The sequence below is a fragment of the Coregonus clupeaformis genome, chromosome 21 (assembly GCF_020615455.1).
Source record: "Coregonus clupeaformis isolate EN_2021a chromosome 21, ASM2061545v1, whole genome shotgun sequence".
Lineage (NCBI taxonomy): Eukaryota > Metazoa > Chordata > Actinopteri > Salmoniformes > Salmonidae > Coregonus > Coregonus clupeaformis.
The window spans coordinates 40,833,945-40,857,190 of NC_059212.1; the positions used below are offsets into that span (position 1 = coordinate 40,833,945).

The window sequence follows — 23,246 nt, forward strand, 5'->3', positions numbered from 1 at the left end:
TAGAACTGTTTGCCCATAATGACCATCATTATGTTTGGAGGAAAAAGGTGGTTGCTTGCAAGCCGAAGAACACCATCGCAACCGTGAAGCACGGGGGTGGCAGCATCATAATAATATAATAATAATATGCCATTTAGCAGACGCTTTTATCCAAAGCGACTTACAGTCATGCGTGCATACATTTTTACGTATGGGTGGTCCCGGGGATCGAACCCACTACCCTGGCGTTACAAGCGCCATGCTCTACCAATTGAGCTACAGAGGACCACGCTGTGGGGGTGCTTTGGGGGTGCTTTGCTGCAGGAGTGACTGGTGCACTTCACAAAATAGATGGCATCATGAGGAAGGAGAATGATGTGGATATATTGAAGCAACATCTCAAGACATCAGTCAGGAAGTTAAAGCTTGGTCGCAAATGGGTCTTCCAAATGGACAATGACCCCAAGCATACTTCCAAAGTTGTGCCAAAATGGCTTAAGGACAACAAAGTCAAGGTATTGGAGTGGCCATCACAAAGCCCTGACTTCAATCCTATAGAACATTTGTGGCCAGAACTGAAAAAGTGTGTGCGAGCAAGGAGGCCTACAAACCTGACTCAGTTACACCAGCTCTGTCAGGAGGAATGGCCCAAAATTATAATAATAATAATAATATGCCATTTAGCAGACGCTTTCACCCAATTTATTGCGGGAAGCTTGTGGAAGGCTACCCGAAACATTTGATCCAAGTTAAACAATTTAAAGGCAATGCAACCAAATACTAATTCAGTGTATGTAAACTTCTGACCCACTGGGAATGTGATGAAAGAAATAAAAGCTGAAATAAAAAATGCTATTATTCTGACATTTCAAATTCTTAAAATAAAGTGGTGATCCTAACTGACCTAAAACAGGGAATGTTTACTAGGATTAAATGTCAGGAATTGTGAAAAACTGAGTTTAAATGTATTTGGCTAAGGTGTATGTAAACTTCCGACTTCAACTGTAGGCCTACAGTGGGGGGGAAAGTATTTAGTCAGCCACCAATTGTGCAAGTTCTCCCACTTAAAAAGATGAGAGAGGCCTGTAATTTTCATCATAGGTACACGTCAACTATGACAGACAAAATGAGAATTTATTTTCCAGAAAATCACATTGTAGGATTTTTAATGAATTTATTTGCAAATTATGGTGGAAAATAAGAATTTGGTCAATAACAAAAGTTTCTCAATACTTTGTTATATACCCTTTGTTGGCAATGACACAGGTCAAACGTTTTCTGTACGTTTTCACAAGGTTTTCACACACTATTGCTGGTATTTTGGCCCATTCCTCCATGCAGATCTCCTCTAGAGCAGTGATGTTTTGGGGCTGTCGCTGGGCAACATGGACTTTCAACTCCCTCCAAAGATTTTCTATGGGGTTGAGATCTGGAGACTGGCTAGGCCACTCCAGGATCTTGAAATGCTTCTTACGAAGCCACTCCTTCGTTGCCCGGGCAGTGTGTTTGGGATCATTGTCATGCTGAAAGACCCAGCCACGTTTCATCTTCAATGCCCTTGCTGATGGAAGGAGGTTTTCACTCAAAATCGCACGATACATGGCCCCATTCATTCTTTCCTTTACACGGATCAGTCGTCCTGGTCACTTTGCAGAAAAACAGCCCCAAAGCATGATGTTTCCATTCCCATGCTTCACAGTAGGTATGGTGTTCTTTGGATGCAACTCAGCATTCTTTGTCCTCCAAACACGACGAGTTGAGTTTTTACCAAAAAGTTATATTTTGGTTTCATCTGACCATATGACATTCTCCCAATCCTCTTCTGGATCATCCAAATGCACTCTAGCAAACTTCAGACGGGCCTGGACATGTACTGGCTTAAGCAGGGGGACACGTCTGGCACTGCAGGATTTGAGTCCCTGGCGGCGTAGTGTGTTACTGATGGTAGGCTTTGTTACTTTGGTCCCAGCTCTCTGCAGGTCATTCACTAGGTCCCCCCGTGTGGTTCTGGGATTTTTGCTCACCGTTCTTGTGGTCATTTTGAACCCACGGGGTGAGATCTTGCATGGAGCCCCAGATCGAGGGAGATTATTAGTGGTCTTGTATGTCTTCTATTTCCTAATAATTGCTCCCACAGTTGATTTCTTCAAACCAAGCTGCTTACCTATTGCAGATTCAGTCTTCCCAGCCTGGTGCAGGTCTACAATTTTGTTTCTGGTGTCCTTTGACAGCTCTTTGGTCTTGGCCATAGTGGAGTTTGGAGTGTGACTGTTTGAGGTTGTGGACAGGTGTCTTTTATACTGATAACAAGTTCAAACAGGTGCCATTAATACAGGTAACGAGTGGAGGACAGAGGAGCCTCTTAAAGAAGAAGTTACAGGTCTGTGAGAGCCAGAAATCTTGCTTGTTTGTAGGTGACCAAATACTTATTTTCCACCATAATTTGCAAATAAATTTATAAAAAATCCTACAATGTGATTTTGAAAATTCTCAAATTGTCTGTCATAGTTGACGTGTACCTACGATGAAAATTACAGGCCTCTCTCATCTTTTTAAGTGGGAGAACTTGCACAATTGGTGGCTGACTAAATAATTTTTTCCCCCACTGTATATGCAGACTCTCATGAGCAACAAGTTTCCCATAAGGACCTAAACTCAGCAAAAAAAGAAACGTCCTCTCACTGTCAACTGCGTTTATTTTCAGCAAACTTAACATGTGTAAATATTTGTATGAACATAACAAGATTCAACAACTGAGACATAAACTGAACATGTTCCACAGACATGTGACTAACAGAAATTGAATAATGTGTCCCTGAACAAAGGGGGGTCAAAATCAAAAGTAACAGTCAGTATCTGGTGTGGCCACCAGCTGCATTAAGTACTGCAGTGCATCTCCTCCTCATGGACTGCACCAGATTTGCCAGTTCTTGCTGTGAGATGTTACGGCACTCTTCCACCAAGCACCTGCAAGTTCCCAGACATTTCTGGGGGGAATGGCCCAAGCCCTCACCCTCCGATCCAACAGGTCTCAGACGTGCTCAATGGGATTGAGATTCGGGCTCTTCGCTGGTCATGGCAGAACACTGACATTCCTGTCTTGTAGGATATCAAGCACAGAACAAGCAGTATGGCTGGTGGCATTGTCATGCTGAAGGGTCATGTCAGGATGAGCCTGCAGGAAGGGTAACACATGAGGGAGGAGGATGTCTTCCCTGTAACGCACAGCGTTGAGATTGCCTGCAATGACAACAAGCTCAGTCCGATGATGCTGTGACACACCGCCCCAGACCATGACGGACCCTCCACCTCCAAATCGCTCCTGCTCCAGAGTACAGGCCTCGGTGTAACGCTCATTCCTTCGACGATAAACGCAAATCCGACCATCACCCCTGGTGAGACAAAACCGCGATTCGTCAGTGAAGAGCACTTTTTGCCAGTCCTGTCTTGTCCAGCAACGGTGGGTTTGTGCCCATAGGTGACGTTGTTCCCGGTGATGTCTGGTGAGGACCTGCCTTACAACAGGCCTACAAGCCCTCAGTCAAGCCTTTCTCAGCCTATTGCAGACAGTTCGAGCACTGATGGAGGGATTGTGCGTTCCTGGTGTAACTCGGGCAGTTGTTTCCATCCTATATCTGTCCCGCAGGTGTGATGTTCGGATGTACTGATGTTCCGATGCCACTGCGAGGACAATCAGCTGTCTGTCCTGTCTCCCTGTAGCGCTGTCTTAGGCGTCTCACAGTACGGACATCTGCAGTCCTCATGCCTCCTTGCAGCATGCCTAAGGCACGTTCACGCAGATGAGCAGGGACCTTGGGCATCTTTCTTTTGGTGTTTTTCAGAGTCAGTAGAAAGGCCTCTTTAGTGTCCTAAGTTTTCATAAATGTGACCTTAATTGCCTACCGTCTGTAAGCAGTTAGTGTCTTAACGACCGTTCCACAGGTGCATGTTCATTAATTGTTTATGGTTAATTGAACAAGCATGGGAAACGGTGTTTAAACCCTTTACAATGAAGATCTGTGAAGTTATTTGGATTTTTACGAATTATCTTTGAAAGACAGGGTCCTGAAAAAGGGATGTTTCTTTTTTTGCTGAGTTTATAAGCGCCACACATTGTTTAATTTTTTTATTTCCAGCCCTCATTAATCCACGCAACATACACTACCAGTTAAAGGTTTGGACACACCTACTCATTCAAGGGTTTTTCTTTATTTTTACTATTTTCTACATTGTAGAATAATAGTGAAGATATCAAAACTATGAAATAATACATATGGAATCATGTAGTAACCACAAAAGTGTTCAACAAATCAAAATATATTTTATATTTGAGATTCCTCAAATAAAAACAATTTGCCTTGATGACAGCTTTACATTCTCTCAACCAGCTTCATGAGGTAGTCACCTGGAATGCATTTCAACTAAAAGGCGTGCCATGTTAAAAGATAATTTGTGGAATTTCTTTCCTTCTTAATGCGTTTGAGCCAATCAGTTGTGTTGTGACAAGGTAGGGGGGGTATACAGAAGATAGCCCTATTTGGTAAAAGACCAAGTCCATATTATGGCAAGAACAGCTCAAATAAGCAAAGAGAAACAACAGTCCATCATTACTTTAAGACATGAAGGTCAGTCAATACGGAACATTTCAAGAACTTTGAAAGTTTCTTTAAGTGCAGTTGCAAAAACCATCAAGCGCTATGATGAAACTGGCTCTCATGAGGACCACCACAGGAATGGAAGACCCAGAGTTACCTCTGCTGCAGAGGATAAGTTCATTAGAGTTACCAGCCTCAGAAATTGCAGCCCAAATAAATGCTTCACAGAGTTCAAGTAACAGCAATGGACATTAGACCGGTGGAAATGTGTCCTTTGGTCTGAAGTCCAAATTGGAGATTTTTGGTTCCAACCGTCATGACTTTGTGAGACCCGGTGTGGGTGAACGGATGATCTCTGCATGTGTATTTCCCACCGTAAATTATGGAGGAGGAGGTGTTATGGTGTGGGGGTGCTTTGCTATCATTTGTTTTTCAACAGGACAATGACCCAACACACCTCCAGGCTGTGTAAGGGCTATTTTACCAAGAAGGAGAGTGATGGAGTGCTGCATCAGATGACCTGGCCTCCACAATCCCCCGACCTCAACCAAATTGAGATGGTTTGGGATAAGTCGGACCGCAGTGTGAAGGAAAAGCAGCCAACAAGTGCTCAGCATATGTGGGAACTCCTTCAAGACTGTTGGAAAAGCATTCCAGGTGAAGCTGGTTGAGAGAATGCCAAGAGTGTGCAAAGCTGTCATCAAGGCAAAGGGTGGCTATTTGAAGAATCTCAAATATAAAATATATTTTGATTTGTTGAACACTTTTTTGGGTACTACATGATTCCATATGTGTTATTTCATAGTTTTGATGTCTTCACTATTATTCTACAATGTAGAAAATAGTACAAATAAAGAAAAACCCTTGAATAAGTAGGTGTTCTAAAACATTTGACTGGTAGTGTATATGCCAGTGAAACTGAATTACATGCACTCAGAAAAGTCATTCCTCTGCTGGAGGTGTAAAACACAAAAGGGGACATATTTGCATATGTTATATGGTCTTGTGAGGCTGGCTGAATTCTGGCTAAGAGTATGTTATTTTATCTCAGCATGTCTACAGATTCTCCCTTCTCCCTGTTTTTGTTTGCTTGGAAATGTTGATACTGGAGACTGTTATCTGAAGAAACGGTGTAACCAAGCATTTATAGCGGCTAAGAAATGCATTGCCATTAATTGGAAGGTTAGTTATCCTCCCACAATGTCAAGTTATGTATCACTAGATTTGATTTATTACAAGATTAATGGTATACTGGGCAACTTTCATAAGGTTTGGATGCCTTATAGTCTGTATTGAAAACATGCCCACGTCAGGGGAGATACCTATTTAGGCAATCCCTAGCTGCTGCGCTGCTCAGTCCAGGTTCTGGGGGTCTGCCGTCCTGTGGGTTGTCACTCTGGCCTTGGCCTAACACATCCGAAACCAATAATTAATGTTTCACTAAGCTCCTAAAGCTGAGTGGGGTGCGTTGGGTAGGGGCGCTGCAGGGTGTGGACCCCTAGGGACAGGACGGGGCGACCCAGCTATATTGTGTGCAAGTAAAAATAACTCTACAGTACTATTAGTCCTATGAGAATAATTATATTGAGGATTTGCTGTTTCTGTGTGAATGTACAGTACCAGTCAAAAGTGTGGACACACCTACTCATTCCAGGGTTTTTCTTTATTTTCACTATTTTCTACATTGTAGAAAAATAGTGAAGACATCAAAACTATGAAATAACACATATGGAATCATGTAGCAACCAAAAAAGTGTTAAACAAATCAAAATAAATTTTTATATTTGAGATTCTTCAAAGTAGCTACCCTTTGCCTTGATGACAGCTTTGCACTCTCTTGGCACAGCTCATTTTTTTTGGGTTTCCAAACCTTTCACTTGGGAATTAACTAAGTTGAAAGGTGTGAACTGGGAAGGAAATTGTGTTGGGAGAGAGGTGAATTACTGACTAGACTGGTGGGGGTCGGGTGTGCAGGCGGCTCGGGCTGGCTGGTCGGTCTGGCTGAAATTTGATATAGATGATGTTTTAATAAAGACAATCAAAAGTCTGTATTTTTTGAAGAGTTGTTCATTTGTTAGGCTATTGGTTAAAGGTGCAACACAATATTTATTATTGAATTACCTTTGATCTAGTTCAGTCTTATTAATCACTTAAACATATTTAATAATGATCTCTTACCTAGCTTGATGACTGTGATTTTTGCTTACTTTTAGTTCTAAATAGAGACGGCATGTTGGATTGTATATAAATGCAATTCTAAACCCAAAGTGGTGCCCATGATTTATACAAGGAGCAAAATGATCATGCTGTTGGTATGTGGCTGCCATGAAAGTGAACTGTGTTTGCGTGTGATCAGGGGTGTATTCATTCTGCCGATTCGGTTGAAAAATATTTCTTAAACAGAAGCAAACAGAACGAAACGGGGATAAACATACCTGAATTTGTCCAATAGAAACTCTCGTTTGCAACTGTTGGACTAATGATTACACCTTAGTGGTCCTCTGTAGCTCAGCTGGTAGAGCACGGCGCTTGTAATGCCAGGGTAGTGGGTTCGATCCCCGGGACCACCCATACACAAAAATGTATGCACGCATGACTGTAAGTCGCTTTGGATAAAAGCGTCTGCTAAATGGCATATTATTATTAGATCAGATAGATGCAGGCAAGAGATTGCAAGGTGGTATTGAATGTGTCACTGTCTGTCATCTAATTTTCCTCTGGACCTGTGCACCTACGTTGTAAACTTTAATTTATAGGCTAGGTTGTAGCAGCCTCATGATGGGTATAGGGAAAATTTGAGTGTCATATAGTAGCCTAAACCTATTGATGTTACATTGAGCTGGGTGAATGGAATATGAATGAAAGTCATCCAATAAGCTGTAATATAAATAAGGCCATGCTCATAAAAAAATACAATCGTCCTCCCTCATCTTAAACGTCACTGACCGCCACTGGCCTGCAGAGGCTGACTGGGCACCATTTCCCCCACTAATAAACAGCCAAACATCTCTGCCAAGGTAATCAGCTAAATTGACCATACCCCTTAATGAGAAAGTAGAAGGGAAAGGCCAATGTTGAAATGGGAGGTTTTAGTATTTTCCAGCAAAGGCCTCTAGAGGGACTCTCAAACTACCACGTCTGCAGCTGTGTGAGAGAGGGTGAAGAGAGAGGAATCAAAATATCCCGACACATGGAAAAGTTAGGGGAAGATACAAAGAAATAGATAAAACGGTGAGGACTGCGGACAAAGAGAAACAAGGTAGTCGATTATAGTTAGAGTGGAAACTGAGCCGTTAAAACGTCGGATGCCAAATAATTGACGCACTTCTTACTTTAATCAAGTTAATCCTCAGTTTATGTTGATAAATAAATCTGTTTTTTCATTAGAAGCTAACTGTGTTGAAGATGTACATTTTCGACCTAGGATGCAAGTGATAATAATATTTTTGACACTTTATTTAGCATTTGGAAGCATTTTTCCTTTAGGTGTAGTCTAGTTGTCTCTTGAAATTTGTTGAAGGCATTTTTCCATATAATGTTTTGACAAATAGCTTCTTGAAGAATCAAGCAAAAGTCATAGAGGGAAAAACAGGGCCTTTTTGAACGTGTCGTGGTCAAGGAATGGCACTCTGGATAGAGGCGTTTGCCCAACTGCTGTTTCTCGTGTTGGCATGGGACCAGAGCGCACAAGGAGCGGCGCCACAAGATGTAAAACCTGAGGTGAGTGGTCAAAGTCAAAGAACAAATATCATAACGGGAGATGTTGGCTTATTGAAAATGTATGCATGCATGACTGTCGCTTTGGACAGAAGCTTCTGCTAAATGGCATATCTTATTATTATTATTAAAATGTATGCAAAAAATATGCATTATCATTATGATTTTTTTTTGCATTATAATGATTTAAACTGTTATAAAGCAATAGGCCCTCCTGTTAAAAAAGTTGAAATAATTTCCCAAGTCTGGGATGTCAGACTGTCAGTAAAACTAGGCTTGTGACTAGATGGAGTACAGCTACGACCGGAAGTGACTTTTCGTAGTAGGTTAGGAGAGTATTTTAGCTAACTTTAACCCTTTTCCTAACCTTAACCTAATTCTCCTAACCGGCTACTTTAATTATCGTAACCTGCTACCTAAGTTCTCCTCACCTGTTACGAAAAAGTCACTTCCGATCGTAGTTGTATTCCATATATATTCAGAACCTAGCGGGACAGCTTACTTCCAATGTCATTACGCTCTACATTGAATTTCAACCTTAAAAATGTACAGATAAATATCATTTAGAATATTAAAATGGTTCTCTTTAGTCTTGGGTGGTATAGGTAAAGACAAATATTTTGTTCTTATTTTCTTGGGTTCAGATACATCAAACATTTGACAAATATAATTACATTTGAACTGTTCTGGGATGAATTATTTGGGAATTACTTGTCTGACATGTTTATTGTTACACCTCTTATCCCACAAACACCAGCCACCTATGTATAAAGATGGTAGGCAAGGAGATACATCTGAATATAATAACATCCCTTTCACGATTGTACAATGTCAAAACCTTAATAAAAATAATAATATATATTTTAAAAGATGGCTTACTTCCGCAATCTTTCAGTGCGGTCGAGGATATCCAAGACTACAGTAAGACTGGGGCGATGTGGAATGGATCAGACCTCAGCTAAAGGAAGCAGACCACAATGATGATGGCTTACATGACAACACTTAGAAATGCTGAGACGCCAAAATAATATAAGATGAGAAAAAAATAAGAGAAGAAGAAGGCAAATGGGGATAAATTTTATGGCCTCTGTATTGTGGTCAGGTACAGAGGCACTTTCTGAAAGGAGAGGGGATTTAGAGTTGCGGTATAGTTGTGGTATAGAATCCAAGTTCAAAGAGATGCAGAGATATAATTGTTGACATCTGTCCTGAGTTAGGGTTGAACTGGGGGATGGGAGTTTTACAGAGAGAAGGGCTGCCTCTGAGGATATGATAGTCTGGTGGTCAGCAGTGGAGGAGGACTCGCCTGTTTCGACTACAGGAAGTCACCATGATGTTAAACCCCTACGCACCCCACCCTCTACTGACAGACATCTGCCATTTAAGACAATGCAGTCAGCTAGATCATGTCCCAAGAAGTTCTTACTTCATCACTGCCCTTTTGATGTTTTCAATCTGACTGCTGGCGTCTGAACTGTAATGTTAGCGTACTGTAGGCACCTGGATTGTATTTCCAGCTGTGCAAATGGAAAGAATAATTTAACTACATTGACCTAGATTAGACTGTCAATTTAGCAGAAAGCAGGCTACTAGGTCTCTCAGAGGGAACTGAAGCACTGATAACATTAGAGTTAGTCATTTAGACAGACCACCTTTTGCTGCTTCTCCTTTACATTGCTTTGGGGTGACTCACCAACAAAACACATATAACACTAATGGTAAAATGAGTCCCTCGAACAGACTCTTACAGGAGTAATGCTTGGCCATCATTTTGCACCAGAACACTCACTAGCTTACACATTAGGTATTGAGAGAGTGATAATACCCTAAATTAACAGTACATCGAGATCAGCAGTTCTGTATAATAGTCAGTTAGACTGGGCTCAAAGCAGCTGTGTAAAGACCATAGTACCAGTCATGAAGGTAGGCAGGTGTGTCATATATTGTGGGCACAGGGAGAGAGAGGAAGTGGGCAGGGGATTTCCTCTTTGCTTTAAAACACATTCTATTAGTCTCACTGCAGTGTGACCATGACAACACACACAGTGACTGACACAGAGATGGGGGAGGAAGGGGGGAGTGTTAGTCAGTACAAAGAGGGAACCAGTCTCAAGGAAATGGGAATGAGTGGGAGATGACAGAATGCGACAGGAAGGAGAGAGAGAAAAAGGTACTACCCACATGAAGAGGAACCGAAAATAAGTCATTGTGATGATGCAATTTGGGAACAAGTGGGTTTAGGTTTATGAATGATGCAATTAGGCTATACACAGTGTGACAGGATGTTACTCATAGGCCACAAACATGTAGTAGGCTACACATCCGCAAGCAGCACTGCTGGGTTCTAACATGGCAACGAGGCTACATTCCAATTTCCTGACCACACAACCTGACCAGGAAATACTCATTGTCTTAGTTATAACTTTATCATACTCACATCATGTCATCTGGTCAGAAAAGATAACTCTGGCCCCAATTGTAGGTAATGTTAACATAGTGAAGTATATTAGACTGACCATCTTCTTGTTTTTGCGCTGTTATTAAGATATGCAGACAAATTGGCTAATGCTCAGTGGGATGTTTAATTTTTTTTACTTTTTATATATACAGTATATAATAAGAATATATACCATTTAGCAAACACTTTTATCCTAAGCAACTCACAGTTAGTCAAGCATACATTTTAGTGGTCGTGGGAATTGAACCCACTACCCTGGCGTTACAAGTGCCGTGCTGTACCAACTGAGCTGCTTCTTTTGCTCAGTCTTGTTGATGTTGGCTAGAGGACTGTTTGCATAGACAAAAGCTGTAATCCCATACACACTATGTGCATGTAGAGGAGAGTCAGAGGTCAGGGAGGCTTATCAGTAGCATAGAAGATTTATGACGATAATGTTGCAACACCACCCAGACACATGTCTATTGACTCTTATGATATACACTACATTACCAAAAGTATGAACATCTCATTACAAAATCATGGGCATTCATATGGAGTTGGTCCCCCTTTTGCTGCTATAACAGCCTCCACTCTTCTGGGAGGGCTTTCCATTAGAGGTTGGAACATTGCTGTGGGGAATTTCTTCCATTCAGCCACAAGCGCATTAGTGAGGTCGGGCACTGATGTTGGGCGATTAGGCCTGGCTCACAGTCAGCGTTCCAATTCATCCCAAAGGTGATTGATGGGGTTGAGGTCAGGGCTCTGTGCAGGGCAGTCAAGTTCTTCCACACCGATCTCGACAAAACATTTCTGTATGAACCTCGCTTTGTGGACGGGGGCATTGTCATGCCGAAACAGGAAAGGGCCTTCCCCAAACTGTTGCCACAAAGTTGGAAGCACAGAATCGTCTAGAATGTCATTGTATGCTCTAGCATTAAGATTTGCCATCACTGGAAATAAGGGGCCTAGCCCGAACCATGAAAAACAGCCCCAGACCATTATTCCTCCTCCACCAAACATTACAGTTGGGGCAGGTAGCGTTCTCCTAGCATCCGCCAAACCCAGATTCGTCTGTCGGATTGCCAGACGGTGAAGCATCATTCATCACTCCAGGGAACGCGTTTCCACTGCTCCAGAGTCCAATGGCGGCGAGCTTTACACCACTCCAGCCGACGCATGTCATTGCGCACTTCAGCACTTGGCTACGCACTTCAGCACTTGGCGGTCTCATTCTGTGAGTTTGTGTGGCCTACCACTTCGCAGCTGAGCCGTTGTTGCTCCTAGATGTTTCCACTTCACAATAACAGCACTTACAGTTGACCGTGGCAGCTCTAGCAAGGCAGAAATTTGACGAACTGATTTGTTGGAAAGGTGGCATCCTATGACGGTGCCATGTTGAAATTCACTGAGCTCTTCAGCAATACCATTCTACTGCCAATGTTTGTCTATGGAGATTGCATGGCGGTGAGCTCGATTTTATACACCTGTCAGCAATGGGTGTGGCTGAAATAGCCAAATCCACCAATTTGAAGGGGTGTCCACATATTTTTGGCCATGTAGTGTATATGTGTGTTGTGATTTGTAATACTGTGTGCTGTGGCTCCTAAGCCAAGTGCCTTGTATGGGCCAGATCATTGTGTTAGTATATTGTGTATCTAGCTATGAGCTATGAGCTTTGAGGCTTCTTTGTCATGCTCTGTTGTTGTGTTTGTTGGTAGTCATTGTGACATACTAAGTGGATCAGTAATCTGGAGAACCGAGCCAAATTTCCTGTAAGGCTCTTTTGGACTCCATCACTGTTGACCAGAGTTTTATTTTCATTTGCCCAGAGCAAAGGAACAACTGACTCAGTTTATTTTCTTCTTAGAAATTTAATTCAGTCATCTTTCTCGCTTTCTCATCTATGCAGGGGCGCGAGTACACACCCACACACACACACACACACACACACACACACACACACACACACACACACACACACATCCTTTGAACTCTCATTTGCAATGTATTTTTAAGGTCAGGGAAGTCATATCCTTACCTCTAAAAACCATAGGCCAATTAATTTGTTACTTTGTTAATGTAAAACGTCTATATACTAGGTCTGATTCACTCAACTAAAGCAAATAAAGTGACTACTATAACTGCCCACTGCCCACTCACTCTCTAGGCTTCAGTGATCAAAACGACTACAGTTAAAAGTAGCATACCCTTATTGGATAACACTTAAAGACTGTTCTTTGTGGACCCACCAATGGGACCATGGATGGGAGGAGTGGGACTCACTGGGCTTATGGTTGAAACAAGTGTTCAGTGTTACTGAATGGCTCTCTCGCTCATACATCCATTTTAAATGCAGTCTAACAACAACATACACTATGAAATACCTAGATAGAAGACTAGAATGAAAGGTATAGTGGCCTCAGAAAGAGCAGCTGTGGCCTTATACCAAACATAGAATTGAATGTTGTCCTGAAACAAACTATTCCTCTAAGACATGTCCTCCCACCTCCATTATATTTATATTATCATAATCCATTATTAACATGTTTCACCATCCCTCTCTCTTTCATGATGAAATACCTATTTCATAGATTAAGTCTAAACACAGAGAGCAGGGTCTCCCCGAGAGAGATTAGTACCCTCCATTCAAAGCACGCACGCATCTTAAAATAAACCCCCATTCCCCATCACTACATTTACTTTGTTACAACTAAGACTCCACAGTAGACTAACAGATGTAGTCAGTATCTCAGTCACTTTTTTCAAAACACACCCACCCACACACACACACCACACAGTATAATGCAGTGGCGGTCGGTGCCGTTTAAGATGAGGGAGGATTATACATATTTTTATGAGCATGGCCTTATATCTATTACAGCATTTTGGATGACTGTCATTCATATTCTATTAATCTATTTCTCTGTACCCATCATGAGGTTGCTACAACCAAGCCTATGAATGAAAGTACAGGTTGAGAGAATTTTGAGTAATCAAGATGACAGACAGTGACACATTCAATACCGCCTTGCACACTCTTGCCTGCATCTAGCTGATCTTGTGTGTAATCATTAGTCCAACAGTTGCAAATGAGAAATTCAGGTATGTTTATCCCTGTTTTGTTCTGTTTGCTTCTGTTTAAGAAACATTTTTCAACAGAATCGGCAGAATGAATACACCCCTGATCACATGCAAACAGTTCACTTTTATAGCAGCCACTTAAAAACAGCATGATCACTTTGCTCGTTGTATATACAATTCCTTCTCACAACTATCTATGCGCTCTCCTCCTCTTACCTTTCCCCTTTGCTTGTGGACTTCAGTGCACAACACATCAGCTGTCTGTGACCAGACGAGAAAACCTTTCCAAGCCAAACCTTCATATCATGACCGCTGACCGCTACACACAGCCTACATCGTTGTCACGTCATAGTCAACTAGAACTACTAGAACTAACGCATTAGTAAACCCGATACAATCATCAGTCAGAAAGCAGTTTAGCAGTTACACCGGTGGGCCCCTGTGGCAATAAATTAATAAACCAAAAGCTTACCTTGACTTGGAAGAGTTCCAGGGTTGGATAGTCATAGCCAGTTAGCTAACATAGCATCCCTCTCTGTTTGAGCCAGGTGTTTGAGTAGGCTAAACTAGCTAGCTGCATAAGCAGTTTAGCAGTTACACCAGCAGGCCCCGGTGGCAATAAATTAATAAAACCAAAAGCTGTGACTGACACAACAGTAGTAGGCTTGATTACCAACAATGACAAGACAGCCTACAGGGAGGAGGTGAGGGCTCTGGGAGTGTGGTGCCAGGAAAATAACCTCTCACTCAACATCAACAAAACAAAGGAGATGATCGTGTACTTCAGGAAACAGCAGAGGGTGCACCCCCCATCCACATCGACGGGACCGCAGTGGAGAAGGTGGAAAGCTTCAAGTTCCTTGGCGTACACATCACTGACAAACTGAAATGGTCCACCCACACAGACAGTGTGGTGAAGAAGGCGCAACAGAGCCTCTTCAACCTCAGGAGGCTGAAGAAATTTGGCTTGGCACCTAAAACCCTCACAAACTTTTACAGATGCACAATTGAGAGCATCCTGTTGGGCTGTATCACCGCCTGTTACAGCAACTGCACCGCCCGCAACCGCAGGGCTCTCCAGAGGGTGGTGCGGTCTGTCCAACGCATTACCGGGGGCAAACTACCCGTCCTCCAGGACACCTACAGCACCCAATGTCACAGGAAGGCCAAAAAGATAATCAAGGACATCAACCACCCGAGCCACTGCCTGTTCACCCCACTATCATCCAGAAGGCGAGGTCAGTACAGGTGCATCAAAACTGGGACCAAGAGTTGGAAAAACAGCTTCTATCTCAAGGCCATCAGACTGTTAAATAGCCATCACTAGCACATTAGAGGCTGCTGCCTATAGACACTTTAAGAAATGGAACACTAGTCACTTTAATTATGTTTACATATCTTGCATTACTCATCTCATATGTATATACTGTATTCTATACTATTCTACTGTATCTTAGTCCATGCCGCTCTGTCATTGCTCGTCCATATATGTATATATCCTTAATCCATTCCTTACTTAGATTTGTGTGTATTGGGTATATGTTGTGAAATTGTTAGATATTACTTGGTAGATATTACTGCAATGGGCCTCCCGAGTGGCACAATGGTCTAAGGCACTGCATCGCAGTGCTAGCTGTGCCACTAGAGATCCTGGTTCGAGTCCAGGCTCTGCCGTAACCGGGAGACCCATGGGGCGGCGCACAATTGGCCCAGCGTCGTCCAGGTTAGGGGAGGGTTTTGCCGGCAGGGATGTTCTTGTCCCTAACGACTCCTGTGGTGGGCCGGGCGCAGTGCACGCTGACACGGTCGCCAGGTGTACAGTGTTTCTTCCAACACATTGGTGCGGCTGGCTTCCGGGTTAAGCAAGCATTGTGTCAAGAAGCAGTGTGGCTCGGTTGGGTTGTGTTTCGGAGGACACGCGGCTCTCGACCTTCGCATCTCCCGAGTCCGTACGGGAGTTGCAGCGATGGGACAAGACTGTAACTACCAATTGGATACCACAATAAAGGGGGTAAAAAAAATATATATATAAAAAAACGCAAGCATTTCGCTACACCCGCAATAACATCTGCTAAACACGTGTATGTGACAAATACAATTTGATTTGAGCTTACCTTGATTTGGAAGAGTTCCAGTGTTGGATAGTCATTGCCAGCTAGCTAATATAGCATCCCTATCTGTTTGAGTAGGCTAAACTAGCTAGCTCCATTTGCTAGCTAGCTAAGTGAAAGTAAAAAAAAAATACTACCAAATATAGCTCTCTCTCGTGAAAAAAAATACTATGAAATATAGCTAGCTCTCTCGCTTGCTTCTCCTTCATTTTTAAATAAATAAATGGGTTCAAAACTGTTCAACTATTGTCTTTCTCGCTCTTTGAGTCAGCTACTCACCACAATTTATGCACTGCAGTGCTAGCTAGCTGTAACTTATACTTCCAGTACTAGATTCATTCTCTGATCCTTTGATTGAGTGGACAACATGTCAGTTCATGCTGCAAGAGCTCTGATAGGTTGAAGGATGTTCTCCGAAAGTTGTCATAATTACTGTGTAAGTCTATGGAAGCGGGTGAGAACCATGAGCCTCCTAGGTTTTGTATTGAAGTCAATGTACCCAGAGGAGGACAGAAGTTAGCTGTCCTCCGGCTACACCATGGTGCTACCCTATAGAGTGCTGCTGAGGCAACTGTAGACCTTCATTGCAAAACAGTGTGTTTTAATCAATTATTTGGTGACGTGAATATATTTAGTATAGTTTTATCTAAAAAGGATAACTTTTTTAATGTTTCACTATTTTTATGAAATTCACTGAGGACGATGGTCCTCCCCTTCCTCCTCTGAGGTATAATGAAACTGCTGACAATTCACCGTTGATACAGAGAAAATGCTGAAATGGCATCATTACTAGTTAATTAAAAGTGTTGTTGTGTTCTTTATGTTCCTGGAACATGTACAGCAACCTACCAGGCAGTTACATACACTACAGTAACAATGTACTGAGTGTGCACTGGGTGTGGTTGTTCACAATTATTTACCCTCAGGCCTCTGGGTTTTCCATATGAGAAAAGAGAGGGAGGAGGAGTGGGGAGAGAAGAGGACAGAGAGACGGGTAGGGGGGAGAGGTTTTGACTTTGAGGTTTGGATGGGATCATAGAGAAATTCCAAGTAAAATGACTGACTGACTGTTTCACTGGAGACTGACATTAATGCAACAAAAGAGGTTAGCCTACTTTTGTGAAGAACTAAATAGTTGAAGGTCAAACATACAGTCAAACAAATCGTATTTAAAGTTGTGAAAAACACTTCCTGGCTGTGTGCTAGCTTATTGACAATGTTCAAGTCAGGATGCGTTCAGTAGAGAATATCAGAGAGGTATCAGCTTTCACTTCCTCCAACTCCTGTTTGGGGGGGAGATAAAGGGTAGAGCTGAAACTGTGTGGGAGAAGTTTGGAACCCAGCCACTGGTTCTGCTCCAGATAGAGGGAGGGAGGCACCAGAGTTTGATGAGCTTCCAGGGGAAAGTAAGGTCAGATATATAATCATTCGGCACCTTCTCTAGTGCAGCCAGACACTGTAATCTCACAAGGAGAAGCCTGGAAAGCGAGGCCACCCTAGACCTCTAGGGATGTAGGATATCCCTTAATGCAGAGGCCAGACTGGAATAAAAATCTCTGCTCAAACAATTATGACAAAGATTTGGAGCATGGTCTTGATCAAAAACGATACTGCTGTAGTCCAATAGAGACCATGATTGCACAAACACAATGAAATAGCCACCAGAGTACTATAGTTAGTAACGTACAATGTGGACATATAGGTTCATCTTTTACCTACAGAGTGTTTTCAGTTTCACTGATCAGTTTTTGTCTACCAGGATTTGGGATTTTCCCTACAAGGGCATGAGTGAAATCTGAGCTGTCTTTGTAGGTGCCATTTTGTCCTGGTTTGGTTTCAGTACATCAGCTTTGGTGAAACTGATGAGTTTCATTGGGCTGGCTGGACACAGTCACTGAAGAGTAGTGTTTATGTTTAAATGCTTTTATACTTACTCATTGGAATGACCAGCACCATTTTGTGGACATTGTGCTTCTCCTGCATGCCAAAACATATGAAAACCTAAATGAGAGCTTATTTGTTCTTTATGTCATTGTAAAATGTATATCAACACCAGAGCGCACTCTGCCTTATTTGCAGACATTCAATAGATGTTGAAGCAGCATCCATATACTATACATACAGTATTCTGATTTATTTATAGTATTTTAATTCTTCACCCATTTGAGACATGTTGTAACAGTACAACTTCTCCTTCCATGTTTCAGGTGTGGTTGCAGCAATATGGCTACCTGCCGCCAGTTGACCTGCGGACACATGCTGCCCGCTCCCCTCACTCCATCACCACGGCCATCGCAGCCATGCAGAGATTCTATGGCCTGACCATCACCGGCTCTATCGACACTAACACTGTAGAGTGAGTCCCTTTCATGCTAAACAACTGTTGCAGGTTCAGTACCATATTACCCTATTTGTAGGAGTTTTTTCTGGTCAGGTCATGTGGCAAGGAAAACGCATGGTCTTACCTGTGTGAAATCACTGATTCAAAGTTAAAGTAATCAAAGACCTGTTTCCAAGATAGAGATTATACTGGGCATTGTGTGACCGGTCCCTGAATTGTTTTTGCCAGGGCGATGAAGCGGCCTCGCTGTGGAGTTCCAGACAAGTTTGGCACTGTGCTGAAGAGCAACCTGAGAAAGAAGCGCTATGCTATCCAGGGCCTGAAATGGGACAAGACCGATCTCACCTACTGGTAGGTTAGCCCTCCAACTCTAAGTGCATGTGTAGGGTAAAAATGAAAATAACACCCACAACCCATATGGTGAAGTCATGTCAAGTCATACTGTAAATTGTCCTCACCTCAACCAGATTTTCAGAAATTCCCCAGTGACTTAATATGCCAGTAAAGTGTATCACCGTTTTCACTCTTATTCCCCCTCTGTCTCCTCCTTCCTCCCTCCACAAACTGTTCTCGTCTCTCTCTAACGGTGCCTTCTCTCTCAGTATACAGAACTACACCCCTAAGGTGGGGGAGTATGAGACCTATGAGGCTATCAGGAAGGCCTTCAAGGTGTGGGAGAGAGTGACCCCTCTACGCTTCAGGGAGATCCCCTACAGTCACATACGGGACAAGGTGGTGGACATGGCAGACATCATGCTCTTCTTTGGTGAGGGTTTCCATGGCGACGCCAGTCCCTTCGATGGCGAGGGGGGCTTCTTGGCACACGCCTACTTCCCCGGGAACGGCATAGGGGGAGACACTCACTTTGACTCTGCAGAGCCCTGGACGGTCGGCAACAGTGATCTGTCAGGTGAGTGACCTTGAGTGTTTGGAAGAGGAATGTTATGACGGGAAATTCACAGTGTGATTCCCGATGTCAGGAAAACAGGTTTAACCTGTTGGGAGTTACCATGCTCCCCGGGCAGTTGTGAGCAGCAGGCCACAAAAACCCAATCAGCAGGCCCCAACGTGTTTGTGTTTTGAACTTATCTCCAGGGAGTGTTTGTGTGGAGAAAATGAATGATCTACAGATTTTTTTTGTTTTTTGTTTTGATGGTGAGAGGCCTGCTATGTAAAACCATAGGAATAGGGTGTCAATACTTTAGATGTTTCCAGTCAGTTAAATGTGAATAGTGCTTTTGCTCTACATGCACACTTAAGCCATTGTTATACAAGATTGAATTTCATGGGAAAATGTAATGTGATGGTGATGACATGGTACCTTCTTTCTCAGATACTATGTTATGGTAATGACATGGTTCTGTTGGTGTTAGGCAATGACGTGTTCCTGGTGTCGGTACATGAGTTGGGTCATGCTCTTGGTCTGGAGCACTCCAACGACCCCTCTGCCATCATGGCTCCATTCTACCAGTGGATGGACACCGAGAACTTCCAGCTGCCTGAAGATGACCTCAGGGGGATACAACAAATCTATGGTGAGAAAAGGCTAAGAGAAAATGCATTATCATTACTGTTAGTTGTTCTACTGTATCTAGGCTATAACTAGGACCCAGAGTTAATTTTTGTCAGATCACCAAAAAAAAGGGCCTATGTAATGATAGAAGTAGAGGATTACATTGACCATTTATTTCTCTCTCCCGGTACCCTGCAGGGGGTAGATCAGGTGGTGGCCCCCGCCTTCCTCCACCTACCCCACGCTCCCCTCACCACCCACCCAAACCCACTCACACCCCATACAACCCTCGCTTTGGTCCTGACATCTGTGAGGGACACTTTGACACCATCGCCATCCTCCGAGGAGAAATGTTTGTGTTCAAGGTACTTAATTACAGATTTGTACAGCTGAAATCAGCTTTGTCATTGTGTGTATATACATGTATATTTAGTTTGTAGAGGTATTAACCCTGTCTTTCTCTCTCTCCTTCAGGATAAGTGGTTCTGGAGAGTCCGTAATAACGCGGTTCTGGATGGATACCCAATGCCAATAGGTCATTTCTGGAGGGGCCTGCCATCAAACATCAATGCTGCTTATGAAAGGGATGATGGCAACTTCATATTTTTCAAAGGTAAGTTTGACTTTACTCTGATAACATTGCAACCTCTGTTAAGGCTCCGTCACAATATTTACGTATCCTACTATTCCCATTAAATTAGATATCAATACTGAGGAAAACCACTCATTCAGATTCTCTCTGTCTGTGTAGGAGACAGGCACTGGGTTTTCAAGGAGTCTCTTCTGGAGGATGGCTATCCCAAGCCTCTGAAGGAGATGGGCAGTGGTCTACCCAAAGACAAAATAGACACCGCTCTCTTCTACACCCCAACCGGCAAGACATACTTCTTCAGAGGACACAAGTCAGTCTTTTTGCATCTGCGTGTCTCTGTGTCTTTGTTAACAACAACATTACATGACAGTGGAGTGGAGCGTACACTAGACTAAAGAACGTTGAAAACATAAAATGTATCTGTCATGAATTGCTCTATTTGGCCAAAAGATTATTGCAAATTTCCCAAATAAGTGCCGCCACTTTTGCTGGTAAGAGGGCTTATAGGCCTCTGACATTTGTGAAGGAGAACTGAAACATGTCTGTCTCTCCCCATGTTAGGTACTATCGATACAATGAGGACTCACGCTCTGTGGACCCTGAATACCCCAAACCCATCAGTGTGTGGCAGGGCGTCCCAGACAATATTAAAGCTGGCATCATGAGCATAGACCAAGGTAACCATCCTGTGTATTTTTGTGTGCGTGCACTGGGTCTTTTTTCTGTTTTAATCTAGAGAAAACATTTCTTGGATTTCTTTTTTTCATCTTTATCTCCACACTGTATTTGTCTCTCAGGACACACCTACTTCTACAAAGCCAATAAGTATTGGAAGTTCAACAACCAGAAGTTGCGTGTTGAGCCTGGATACCCCAAGTCTGCTCTTAAGGACTGGATGGGCTGTCCAGAGGAGGACCCCAAGACCGACGGAGGGAGAGGGGGTGGAGGACACGACCGGGAAGACAGAGAGGAGGATAGAGATGAGACGGAGGTGATCATCATCGAGGAGGAGGGAGGATCTGGCGTAGGGGCGGGCGTGGCGGCGGTGGTGGTGCCCCTCATGCTGCTGGCGTGTGTGATCCTCACTCTGGGGGCACTGCTGTTCTTCCGCAGGTACGGCACCCCACGCCGTCTCCTCTACTGCCAACGCTCACTACTGGACAAGGTGTAGAGGGGAGGAGAGGGAGGAGAGGGAGAGAGAAGGAAAGATAGGAGGTTGAAGAGTTGAGAGGGACTGAATAGAAGAGAAGAGAGTGAACAGAGGGACTTGCTAGTGGAGATGAGGGAGAAAAATGAGAGAACTAAAGGGATCTGTAGACTATGAGCGAAGGTTAGCCAGAGCAAGATATACTTGTTAGCTATAGCTTAGATATTCCTACCGGTGCCAACTTAAATATGGAAGAGATTCCTTTTGCTCTTTCACTCCCACTCTAGTCCTCTATTTCTGTCCCCTCTTCTCTTCCCTCCTTTCTCTAGTTGTGTTTGTTGACGCCAGCTCATCGCTGTTTGTTTAGCCTTTTTTAATTTCATTTTTTAGTTGTTGTCGTCAGTGTTTGTGTCCTGGTGAATTTCAGCTTTATTTGAACATGATTATGTTCAGTGCCTCCATCCATCCATTCCACCACCTATTGTGGTAAAGAATACAACCAGCATCATGTGATGTTCTGCTCCATGTTAGAAGATGATGCTAGATTCTGTCAAAGCCTTTCACCCGTTAAGTGTTGCCTCATAGACAGTATCTCAGTTATATCACATGAACTATGAATGGTCTGAAGAGAGAGGGGATATACACTGAGTATACCAAACATTAGGAACACCTTCCTAATATTAGGTTGCACCCCCCCCGATTTTGCCCTCAGAACAGCCTCAATTCGTCGGAGAATAGACTCTACAAGGTTTCGAAAGCGTTCCACAGGGATGCTGGCCCATGTTGACGCCAATGCTTCCCACAGTTGTGCGATGTTGGCTGGATGTCATTTGGGTATTCTTGATACCCACAGGAAACTGTTGAGCGTGAAAAACCCAGCAGCGTTGAAGTTGTTGACACAAACCGGTGCGCCTGGCACCTACTTCCATACCTTGTTCAAAGGCACTTAAATATTTTGTCTTGCCCATTCATTCTCTGAATGGCACACCTACACAATCTTTAATTGTCTCAAGGCTTTAAAATCCTTCTTTATCCTGTCTCCTCTCCTTCATATATACGGACTGAAGTGGATTTAACAAGTGATATCAAAAAGGAATCATAGCTTTCACCTGGTCAGTCTATGTCATGGAAAGAGCAGGTGTCCTTAATGTTTTGCAAACTCAGTGTATATCCGATAAGGGTCTACAGTCAATGAAACACACAGTGCTACAGTGACTGTGTGCCCCCATTCATCCATTTGATATTTCAACTTGAACATAAAATGGAAATGTATTGCCAGTGTTGAGCATTAAAGGGAAATGATATACTTACTGTGTCCCTAACACCAATTTGAAAGCTGAGCAATTTGTCTGTCCTTAATATTCTTTAATGTCATGCGGTGTTTTAATTATTATTATTTTGATTATTATTATCAATGATGTTGTCATTATTATTATGTCTAGTACTATTGTTATTGTTGTTCACCATGTATAGAATGTGTTTTTGTACATTGTCATTAAATGTCCTGCTGGACAGGGAACTACATTTTGAAAGTGGCCTTAAATTTATATTTGATTTTGGGGATATTATTGGGATGGGGATATTATTTTGTGAAACTTGATTGTTTTTCCATCTCAATGCAATAAATGGAAGATATAAAAATGACTCCTTTTTGTCATTGCACTTGTTTACAGTTCTCAAATCATGGTGCTGTTTTATTTTTATTTTTCAGGGATGCAAGGGTTTACTAG

The 23,246-nt window shown here is 42.8% G+C and overlaps 1 protein-coding gene across 3 annotated transcripts; it reads left to right on the forward strand.

The window, feature by feature from the left end:
• The first annotated feature begins 7,696 nt into the window (after window positions 1-7,696).
• On the forward strand, window positions 7,697-22,206 carry LOC121535634 (matrix metalloproteinase-14-like). Of its 3 annotated transcripts, none has more exons than XM_045206095.1 (11): window positions 7,697-7,833; window positions 8,126-8,294; window positions 18,131-18,279; window positions 18,493-18,615; window positions 18,867-19,174; window positions 19,638-19,799; window positions 19,976-20,142; window positions 20,252-20,390; window positions 20,529-20,679; window positions 20,931-21,046; window positions 21,167-22,206. In XM_045206095.1, the coding sequence occupies exons 2-11, from the start codon at window positions 8,196-8,198 to the stop codon at window positions 21,538-21,540; spliced, it is 1,788 nt and encodes a 595-aa protein (XP_045062030.1). In that variant the 5' UTR covers window positions 7,697-7,833; window positions 8,126-8,195; the 3' UTR covers window positions 21,541-22,206. The 3 variants fall into 3 exon arrangements, with proteins under 3 accessions (XP_045062030.1, XP_045062031.1, XP_045062029.1); XM_045206096.1 differs by having other exon boundaries at window positions 7,697-7,805; XM_045206094.1 differs by having other exon boundaries at window positions 7,697-8,294.
• The last annotated feature ends 1,040 nt before the right edge of the window (window positions 22,207-23,246 follow it).

Bases quoted from the DNA above. Each gene is read 5' to 3' on its own strand.
- LOC121535634 (XM_045206094.1), top strand. From the start codon at position 8,196: ATGGCACTCTGGATAGAGGCGTTTGCCCAACTGCTGTTTCTCGTGTTG. The intron at 20,143-20,251 runs GTACTTAATTAC...TCTCTCCTTCAG, and splicing joins GAGAAATGTTTGTGTTCAAG to GATAAGTGGTTCTGGAGAGT. The intron at 21,047-21,166 runs GTAACCATCCTG...TTTGTCTCTCAG, and splicing joins CATCATGAGCATAGACCAAG to GACACACCTACTTCTACAAA.